This window comes from Melozone crissalis, unplaced genomic scaffold, assembly GCF_028551555.1.
Source record: "Melozone crissalis strain CALT ecotype California unplaced genomic scaffold, PUWL_Pcris_2 ptg000061l_1, whole genome shotgun sequence".
Classification (NCBI taxonomy): Eukaryota; Metazoa; Chordata; class Aves; order Passeriformes; family Passerellidae; genus Melozone; species Melozone crissalis.
The window spans coordinates 9613672-9624896 of NW_026535839.1; the positions used below are offsets into that span (position 1 = coordinate 9613672).

At 43.9% G+C, this 11225-nt stretch overlaps 1 protein-coding gene across 1 annotated transcript; it reads right to left on the reverse strand.

Moving 5' to 3' along the window:
* Positions 1–2666: 2666 nt before the first annotated feature.
* Positions 2667–10251, reverse strand: UBE2B (ubiquitin conjugating enzyme E2 B). Its single transcript, XM_054288188.1, has 6 exons — positions 10155–10251; positions 7027–7107; positions 6279–6304; positions 5153–5242; positions 3881–3969; positions 2667–3107 (listed from the first exon to the last, which is right to left on the reverse strand). The coding sequence occupies exons 1-6, from the start codon at positions 10196–10198 to the stop codon at positions 2979–2981; spliced, it is 459 nt and encodes a 152-aa protein (XP_054144163.1). The 5' UTR covers positions 10199–10251; the 3' UTR covers positions 2667–2978.
* Positions 10252–11225: the final 974 nt, after the last annotated feature.

Sequence of the window (11225 nt, forward strand, 5' to 3'; positions counted from 1 at the left end):
TGTCCATTACCCACACTCCTGACCTGTTTCAGCACCCACACACAGCTTCAGGGCAGCCTGCAGGGCTCAGCCCAGTGATCAGATGGTCCCAAAAGGCAGGAGGTGGGAGCAGTGAGGAACACACAGGCCGGAACAGTCAGTGCATCTAAACCCACTGGAGATGCTGAACATGGGCATGTGAAGGTTTCAAGAGGAATCTGTGGCCCTGAGCAGCACCAGTGAGTGCTGACAGCTCACACACATTGCATCCTGTACACCATGACCTCTGGCCTGCTTCCTTCTGCCTGGTAATTTATCTGTTCTCTAGCAAGTTTTAGCAGATTTTAACCTGTGCTCTCTGGTTTTAATGAGCATTAGTGGAGGGCTCACAGAAGTCACCCTTTCTCCCACACCCCTTGGGGATGTCCTGTGCAGCCCCCAGCTGCTCCAGGATGCCACCTGCAGAAACAGGAGCTCCTCTGTCCCAGTGTGTCCCCACAGGTCACCATGGAGCCTGGATTCTCACCATTCCCACATTCCCTGCAAATGTTACTGTGGGAAATCTGGTGAGCAAGGGAATGCTCCTCCCTGTTGTCATTGTATTTCAGGGGTTCCATACTGTAAGTTCCATACCTTCTTGGTGTTTCTCATGGACAGCTCCTCCAAGCACTGACTCCTTCTCACAGCAGCCAACTGACTCCAATTCCCCTAAACCAGCCACCCCACTCTTTTATAGCACTCTTCTTCTTATTGGCTTCAGCTGTGGCCTGTTAAAATCAGGGCTACCCCTAATCTTTAATAATTATCCCAGCTGCAACTCCTTAGGGGTAAGATTACTTTCTATACTCCCTTTATTTTCTTATATTCTAGCTCCCTACACCTCCCCACCCTGGGACCTTTGTCTGAGGGACAGCAGGACATTTTCCAGGTGTAGGCTCCAAGTTCTGCCCTCTGCAGAGAATGCTCTCAGACACCTTCAGACACTCCTGTCCCTGAACAGTGTGGGTTCTGCACAGGCAGCCTGCAGTGCCCATCATTAATTAAACCTCTGCTCCAATTTTGTTTCTCACACGTCCCAGAGACACATAAACATGTTCTGAGTGTCATCAATCTATAACTGGGCCAAACTGGCTGTTCAGGAAAAATCAAATTAATGTGAATGCTAATGAACAGCAAATCTCAGCTCATGCACACGTCAAAGGAACAAAAATACTGAAAGAGGAGGCAAATTAAAAAAAAAAAAATTCAAAGTTTAGATTAAGAAGGGGGAAGCTTTTCCATATTATATTTATGAACAAAAAAATCTTTGCATTGATGTTTTAAGCCATGTAGCACCACTTTGTCAGTGTTACTGAAACTTCACCACAACCAAAAGCAAATTGGATCCTTTGGAGTTTCTGTTATTAATCAGCCATAGATTGAAAAATTCCTAAATACAAATTCAGCAATTCAAGGAAAGCAAACTGACTTAATGAGAGCAAAGTTATTACACAGCATTGATATTTTCTGAGCCTTTGTACACTAATGCTTATCCAAGGCACAGCAGTTTACTCCACAAGCTACTGTCAGAGTCTGGTTTGGCAGTATTCTGAGTGCCATTTCTAAACTTCAGTGCTGCTCCTGGAAGCCACAGACCTTTACAAGCAGGTGTGAGGTATAAATTGATATTTTTGTTTCAGTGCATTGAGAATAACTTCTAGTAATGACTGCTGTAAATAAACAACACTTTCTTTTCTAGGCGAAATAAATTTCCACTGCTTTTTAGGCACCAAAGGCCATGTATTCTGGTATGGGATTTGGGGAGTTTAATATATATGTAATGCTGGCTGGAATTATGAAAAGTTGTTACAATTTTAATGATGGAAGAAAAAACATGGCTTAATTCTTTACTGCAGTCAGCTAGCCTGGTTTACAGAATACAGTAAGAAATTACCACATCAACACAAAAACAAAGCCAAAGTTCCTTAAACTGTCAATTTAAAAATATGTGGAACCTCTGTGATACAGACATGAGACCTGACCACACAGTACACAGTCCAGCTTTAAAGAATAACTCCATTAAATCTGCAGACATGTTTTCTTTTGTTGGTGATTAATTTTTTCCCTACCCCCAAGGGAAACTCATAGGAAACCTCTTTAATTATTAGAAGATATTCAAAACTATATTACAGTATCACTATGTGAATATAGGGCAGATTTAGATGACATTTTCCAGGTTTGTAGAATACAGTATTTCAGAAAAATAAAACTTATTAGAATATGTTCTCATCAAGCCCGGTCACCCAGGTTATGTTTGCAATTCTGCTGCTGGTTTAAGATGGGACTTTTAGCAAAATAGTTTTATCTGTTTCCCCATTTGTAATTGGCAGCTACCAAAATGTCTCTTCCTCATACAACTGAGGACACACAGAGTCAAGTCAAGCTGTGGTGCAGAAGCAAAGTCATGCCATGAAGACAGTTGCATTGTGGATTAACTTTTCTGTTTGTAAAGTGCAGGGTTATCAACAGCATGGACAAAAAAAAAGCCCTTGGAAAAAGATAAGAGTGAGAGCAGAATGTCTTGCACTAAGGTTATGTATTTAACAGTTTTACATGAAATATTCATATATAAAAACTTTTTTTAAGTGCTTTTCTCCAATTTAAAAATCTAAAGAATTCAAAAATAAGGCATTCAATATTTGAAAAAGTACAGATTTACAAAATGTGTATATTCTGTCATGAAAACTCCACACCAACATTATACACTTGGAAAAAAAATACAAACAGGATATATTACAAATTTATGTAGCAATAACTTAGTTCTTACCATGCAATAAAAAGGACGTTAATTGAGATACACAAGCTTTTAGCTTCCCCTAAACTGGAGGGCTTAATTTTGTTTGCAAATGAGTTTTTATGCAAATTCATAGAACTGTGGCACTTGAAATTTCTGGTAGCCTTTCTATTGAGAGTTAAATTGTACATAATGATTATGAGGATGGAGAGTAACACAGCAGCTGTTACGAATCATTCCAACTTTGTTCGACAATAGCTGAAACTCTTTTCTCATATTCACGTTTGTTCTCCTGGTAAAGTTGTGCTGCCTGACTGTTTGCTGGACTGTTTGGATTGGGTTCATCAAGCAGAGACTGGAAAAAGGGGAAAATATAATGTGAGACAAACCAACACATATAAATCAAGGAAAAAATCAACTTACTTTCAAGTGAAATGTGTTTCAGAGGCAGACAGAACTCAGAATGGCCCAGTTAAAAAGCCTAGTTGAACTCATGGTTAGGCACCCCTAATTATATTACTGACCCACAAATTACACCCTGCCTAAGCATCAGTGCTGCACACACTTGTAGCTTCACAAACCAAACAGAGACAGTTTGTGCTAGTCAGCACTATGGAGCTAAATGACTATTTAGTAATTACATTATCCTGACATTCAGGACTAAAGAGGGACTAAGATGTCTACTACAAAACATCACTGTTGAAAAATTAGAAAATCACACAGGAGCAAAGGAATTGTGTGTTTCCACTGTGCCAGGCCATTTTTACTTATTCCAAGTAGTGTGTTTCAGTAATATTGTCCCTTTGAGGGCTTCACAGTAAAGCTAAACGTTTCAAACATGAGAAAATTTTCTGCATCTGATATCCTATCTTGAGTAAAAACAGTTAAAAATGAACACAAACCAGTAGCTGCTTTCCTGTGCAAAAATATATAATGGCAGTTTTTGATCTCAGAATTAGCAATTATGTAGCATCTTTGTCTTTATTTGATCTAAAAATACTGCTTAGCTCATAAGGATTTGAAGCTCCCCATGATACAGACACCTGGCTATCCTCATCACTGAGCTGTGAATTCTGGAATAGAGACCAACAATAACATAATTATTTGGTAAAACAGACGCAAAGTTACCTGAATTGAAGTTAAAATAGATGAAACATCATATGTTGGACTCCAGCGATTCTGAAGAATATCTAAACATATGCTGCCATCTGCATACACTGTAAATACAACACAGGTGTCACTTAGAAACTGTCAGATTTATGGCACTGCTCAGGGCAGAGTTATTGTTCCTATGCAGTCTGTGCTGAGATTATTAATGCTTTAGGGAAGAGGACAGCAGTTTGTCTCACCATCTTCTGTGGCTTGACACATGCTTTGAAGATTTATTACTGAAATTAACAGAACACCTAAGAGGGAAAGAAGGAAGGTCTGAAGGTTATGGCACCAGCACAGGAAGGGACAGATTTGGTGTCCTGCTCCTCCAGGGTGACTGACCCACACTGTCACAGTGGACAGGCTCCCAGAGAGCAGCAAGGCTTCACTGCAGGAGTGGAACCCCTCACACCATGAGCAGGGGCAGCTCCTGCCCCATTTGCACACACTCACTATGAGAAGCACCAAGGCAGACAGAAAATATGGAAAAGTGCCTGAAATCCTGCTTCTGTCTGGATACCTATCAGCCCTATGGAGTTCACATGAACCTAAGATTCACTGCTCAAACTTCTACACCCTTGTCTTCCAGCTTGCTCCCAACAAATTACAGACCTTGAGGCAGAGACAACCTGGCCTGCACAGTATCTGAGATATAATTTCTACCAAGGAGCAGCAGGCAGGATTTTTCCTGCACTCAGCAAAAACTATCAGTGCTGGGGGAGACAGCACAGTGCACTCTCATAGCTGCCCTCATCACTGAGATGGGGTCAGATGTCTCCTCTACAACTGAGCATCCTCATTTTCTTCCCTGTGCTGTCCTGGTGGGCACAGAGCACCAGATGAAAGCAGGGACTTGGGTGAAACCTCACCTGGCAGGAATAATCAACACCTGGCTCCAGCAGTTCCCTGCAGCTCATGCTGTGGCTGCACAGACATGGCTGCTGTTAAATGGAAGGGGGCAGGAATCTGCAGCCAGAATTGCCTCTTTAAACCAACCTAAGTGCAGCTGCTGCTGCTGAAAATACTCACAGGCTTTGCTACTGAGGCTACATATTGATTAGTAAGAGGCAGATAGCTGCTTCCTAATAGCATCATAACTCTCAATTTTTTGTCAAGCAGTTGCTGTCCTAGACATCTACTTAGGAGATGGCAGTGAAGAGAGATTATGCATTCTGGAGCTTCAGAGAATGCCTGACCACACTGTAATATTTAATGAGCATTACAGCTAAATAAAGATGCTTTACTCACCATTTGGATGGAACATTTTTGATAAAAACCTAACAGTCGGAGGCTTATTTGGATATTCTTCAGAAAATTCTATTACTAGTTTAAAAGTACCTGTCCAAACAAAGATAAAGAAAATCAGATAATTAACAACAAAAGAACATATCCAGGAACATAAACAACAAATTAATTTATGTACTCCATAAACAGTATTTCTCCTCACCATTATCTTAAAAAAAAAACAAAAACAACCAACACTGAATCTGATTGCTTTTCACATTTCAAGTGACATTGGAACTATGGAATTACTGCTTAGAGTAACAAACCCAGCAGTAGTGGTTGGGTAGGAGCTTGGAGACTCAGTGTACACATGGCAAAGGCAGCTTTATCCAACATTATCCCACTTTTCCATGACCCAGGGATGCTGGGCCCATGGACTGGGGTGACTTTAAGGCGTTTCATTAAGAAGGCATTGTGGTGCCAGCAAAGAAACACTGGGATTTCATAATCAGCAATCTCTGTCTTTGGAGCTCACAACTGATTCACTGAAAACCTTTGTTATGGATCAGTGAATAATTTACTGTAATTCCTCCAACCCAACACAGAGAAAAACCCATCTGCTGCCAATTACTGCAATAATACTATAATTATTAAACTCATTATTCTTCATATGCCTGAGGGAGGGTCATTACACACCAGCTTTCATGTTTATGTACAAATCTGGGATTCCCTCAACCTCACTGAGTTCTATATTGAGAACACCTCCAGGTTTTTCACCTGTTCTTCATTAGGAGAACAGTGATGAATCAAACATGCCAAAAGATGAAACGAGAAAAGCTCTTGTTGAGCTCAGCTAAAGAGATGTGCAAACACACCTGGCAGTGTCAGGCCAATAATCCCTGCTAAAAGCTCTTGTGGGTATGTATGAAAAAGCCTTGATAGGAGCATTGCTTCATAGCTTTCTAACCAACCATGAGCCAGCACAATGAGACACTGCTTAGATCAAGATACATATTTTTAAAGCCCTCATTGCTTCACTTAACTTGGTTTGTTTCAAATTATACACATCTATTACTTTTCAAAAGCAGAACAATGCTAGTACTGTTAACATTTATCAGAATGACAAAGGATACAAAAGTTAGCAACTTACCATCTTCAAAAGGCGTCCCTTCTGGCCTGAAAGGTTTTAAAAAGAAACTCCAGTTAAAAGTGATCATTACCTACTTCCACACAGGCACAATAAATGTATATCTTCTTTCTCATCCTCTCCAAGATACAGGCAGAAGCAATAATTTAAATTATTAGAAAAGCATCCATAGGTAAACTTCTGAGAGCTTTGTTGTATCTAAGACATGTCCCACAGTGACCTGCTATTTGGGATATCAACTTTATCATCATCCCAAACAATACACAGGCCTTTAGGTGATTAGTTTGGAACAAATGAGCAGACTATTAGCAAGCACACTTCAGTTTGATGAAAGGATACTAAGGCACCCCCTCTTCCACAAAATATTTAATGTAACTTCCCAGACAGATCCTGTACCTTGTCCTACTAGGATTCAATCCAATCACTAATACATCTGGATTTAATGGCTGAGAACATGTGGCACTTACATACTTTAAGGGAGGAATTCTGCTTTTTCATAACACAGTATAACCTATTTATTAAGCCACATGCAAGCTTTATTCAACAAAAAAGCTGAACAAATTTAAAATTTAGGGTTTTTTTTCCTTCCTAACAATTCCCCATTATCTGTGAAAAGAGATTTTTACCTTGGCTATTTTTTAAGTTTACTGACTTTACATACATGAAACAAGAGAATAACTGTAGAAATAAACATCAGGTTGTCGTATTTAGCCCTCTAATACCGAATTTCATAGTGACCAAAAACTCTTACCCAAATATAACTGCATTCCATTGCATTATGTTATTCTCAGATGGTGCACCACTGACACCCACAGGAGGGTCTTCTTGCAATCTAAGAATTACAAACATAGAATGACAAGTCATATATATTAAATACTTCCACCTGCAGATATAACTTACCAGTAATATCCACATTTTATAAATATTTTCTCATTCCAGATCAGAGAATTCACAAAGCATCACATGCAGATTATCAACACTCTGAAAGCCAGACCCACAAGGCAACACACACCAAGATTTTCTCATGTTTTACACTGAGACACAAGGGCACAAGAGGTCTGATTAAGTGTTCAGGGAGCAAAGGATTAACTGTAAGAATAACTTAAAGCACCATGGACAGCTGGGATTTATGGTGCTACGCTGTGAACTATGAGAGAGCAATTGCTGCTGGCTGCCACAGCAAAGAGAACAAGCTGCAGGCACAAGCAAGAGCTGAAATCCAGGCAATGGCACACACACAGAGCATTCTTGCTGGGACTCAAGGCAAGGGACCATCAGAGGAGCTTTTCCTGCACACCCAGATCTGTGCATGACAAGTGGCTATATTTGGTATAAGCCTATTTTGACTGACAAGCTGATTGCTTCAAAAGAGAGCAAAGGGGAAACCTGCGTGCTGCTACTCCCTCTTACCAGCCCCACAAATGTGTTTATCTCTAAAGCAATTACAGGAACATTTAAAATTATTTTTAGTTCCTTAATCCTCGGACTAGGCAAAAGCATGTTGCTCACTGAAAGCTTCACAGACTTGAACCAGAAATATGTAATGCAGCCAAAGGACGGGATCCAAATGCCCCCTGTGCCCATCACTGATCCATATTAAGGATCACAAGACCCTGACAAATGTACACCAGCAGCTCCCAATCAATCCACCTGCTCAAACCCCCTCAGTGACAGCTCCTACTGCCCTCACCTGTTTTACCTCCAGAGTTATGCAAGAATAAGGAAAACACAGAGACTGCCCTTGTGTCACAAACAACTCTTGAGTGTTACCATGAGGTTTGATAATATCACAGCCCACTTACAAACAAGTCACTACAAAAAGCTCTGCAGACCAAGGGACAAATTCTAGCTAAATGCCATATGTAAATACAGATTTACTGAGAGCTGTGCAGGCAATCCTCCCTGCACTTGCACTGCCTCAGCCTGGGGTAACACCATGGGCTGTCCAAGGATGCTGAGCAGTGCTGCTGCCCCACAGAGCCCCTTTGAACTCTGTGTTTACATCTCTGCTCTTGGAGCACACACAGTCCAGACAGCTGAGTATCAACAGCATAAACCACCTACTATTTTGGTCAGGGAAAGCAGGAACAGGATTTCTTCCTACGTGACAGCCAGGCTGCAGGCCAGCAGCAGTGCCTGAACATTAACCTGACAAATGCATCTGGGAGATGACTTTGGGTTTTAGACCAACTTCAAAGCACGTGTGCACCCTGCTTGTCACAGGGTCTAACTGCAGACAGGATCTGGCAAGGACTGCAAATAGGGCTAATCCTGAAAGTCCTAAACAGCAGGGAAAATGTGGTTTGAGTACTCCCTTTTTATCAGCAAAGTAAATAAACTTTTATTTCTTTTGGTTTATTCAAACAAATTAGAGGAGGTAAGAAATCTGCTGAACTCTTCTCTCTTCACTGCTCCTGACAATCACAGTATGCAAAAGCAGTTTATATTTCATGAAGTAAATCAGAGTTCACAGCACATTGTCTGTTCTTTCAGTATGAAGTACAAGTAACACAAGAAACAAATACATAACTTGCACTACAAAAGAGCAGAGTAAAACAAAAACTGACATGAAAAAGTTACGTAAGTTTTGGAATATCAAAGTCGCTATATATACAACAAATGGATTTAATTTACATTGTCTACTCGGTTATATTTTTCCACAGCTTTAGAACCTTCTCTCCAACCTTAACTTGAAAATTATTAAACCAGTCCTTGTAGGAATATAAAAACATAAAACCCACATCTGATTGCAATCTTGAAAAACTGAGGTAGTCAGCCTGAAAAAAAATCACTGGTTCATCTGTGTAAGCAAATACAATAAAAAGTCTGAATATCCTGTTTTGATTTGAACAGGAATCAAGCAACACCCACTTAACAAACACCAACACTCACACAACAGCAGGGGAGGGCTCCACTTCCCGAAAACCTCCTCCTGCTTCTACATGCACGAATCAGGCTTTTGTCGCTGCTGCTTTACGTGCAGCCACGTAAATTAACTACAATACACGTCAAGTGTTTACTGATGTGTTCTCAGGGCCTGGTATAACATGGCTATGCTAAAAAAAGAGACACTATCAAAGCTGACTCACCTCCAAGAACTCCTGAGCGACCCAGTCTGGAGAGCTCTTACTGTACATCCTGCAAGGAAACCTCCCACCCTTTTCCACACTCTGTTCTAAGTATGTTTACGTGTCAGACTGGAAATAATTTATTCCAGAGTCAGTGGTTCAGTCATTAACATTTAAAAGTGCGACTAATAACTGCTCCTTTAGCAGTTCGCGTATATTACACAAGAGTCTTCACGATGGTAAACTTTAAACACAGTATCACACGATCACAAAAACGCAGTGCACAAAAACATAAAAGGGCATTTTGGTTCTTATAACACACAAACGAAGCGTTCGCTAACTCTTTGCGCTTCGTTTCCAGGTGCCTATCACAACAAACTTATTTTCAGAGAGGCCCTCTGATCAGCAAGCCCAGAACACTTGTGAATTCCGCCGGAGCTGTCCCAAAGCCGGAGCCGGCGGGTTGCGGCCGCTCTCGGGGCTGCGGGCAGGGCGGCACGGCACGAGCAGGGACACAGACACGGGCACGGCCCTGGCAGCGGAGCGGGCCCGGCCCGGCAGCCCCGCCGGCCCGGCGCCCCGTGACCCCGCGGGCACTCCCGGCCCCGCAGCCGCCGCTCCAACTCCGATCCTCACACGCCCCCAGCCGTCGGCGCCCGGGCCAGGCGGCTCGAACAAAGCCGGCGCTGCCCGGCGGGACCCCGCGCTCCCCTCGCTGTGCCCCCGCTCCCCCCGGCTCTGCCGCTCCCCTGCCCGGGGGGCTCGGTGCCAGCCCCGGGCGCTGGGCAGCGGCGGGTCCGGCCCCGCTCACCTCTTGAAGTCGCGCATCAGGCGGCGGCGCGCCGGGGTGGACATGGCGGAGCCGCGGCGCCGCCTCCCGCCCGCGCTGCTGCGCGCCCGCACAAACAACCCGCAATGGCGGCTCCGCGCGCGGGGCGGGGCCTGCGCCGGCCGCACCACTGCGCCTGCGGAGGGGGGAGGCGGGACCGCACCATCGCACAGCGCGGGGGGGTAACGGGGGGGAGGCGGCTCCCCGTTCGGCGGAGTTTGGGAGGAGGCAGCGGGAACGGGTCGGGAGAGAGCGGGAATGCCGGGGGGGACAGGGCTTGGGAAAGGGTTAGGAGAGAGCCGGGACTGCCGGGAGGGACAAGGTCCGGGAGAGCCCGGGACTGCCGGGTGGCAGGATCTGGGAAACGGTCCGGGAAAGCCCGGGACTGTCGCACCCCGGGACTGCCGGGGGGACAGGGCCCGGGAAAGGTCCGGGAGATCCCGGCACAGCCGCACCCGGCACAGCCGCACCCGGCCCGGCCGGGCAGCAGCAGCGGTGCCTGACGCTCCCGGAGCGTTTCAGCCTGGGACTCCCCTTGCCAGGCACACCAGCTCGCTGTGATCTAGCTGAACTTTGCAAAGCGCACAAACAATTACTCCAGGTCCGATTACAAGGTTATACGTTTAGGTTCTTACTTCTGTGCTGTGTATTCAGCCCGCTCCCACTATTTGCAATAACTGGATGTCTTAAAATTTAGTTCTTATCAATTTTTAATTAGGGATAATGGTCCGTTTTGCCATATGGGTCCCTCGGCATTTCTTTAAGTTCCCTCTAAATACAGACTGATGTCCAGGGTCTCTTTGAAGTCGTGACCCAGTTCTTACACACAGTCTTGGAAGTTATCCCTGAACTTGTATTTGTGTGGTTACATGTGCCTCCCTGCTTTTCTTTCAGCTGATTTTAAGGAGGTCAAAACATCATGGGACTCATAATGAAATGACAGAAATAAACACTGTCTGCATCCCCTGCCCATTCCCGTTGCCTCCAGCCATCCATCCAGGTGGTGGAACAGCACCAGCCCAGGGTTTCACAGCACAAAGCTCAGAGATGCGT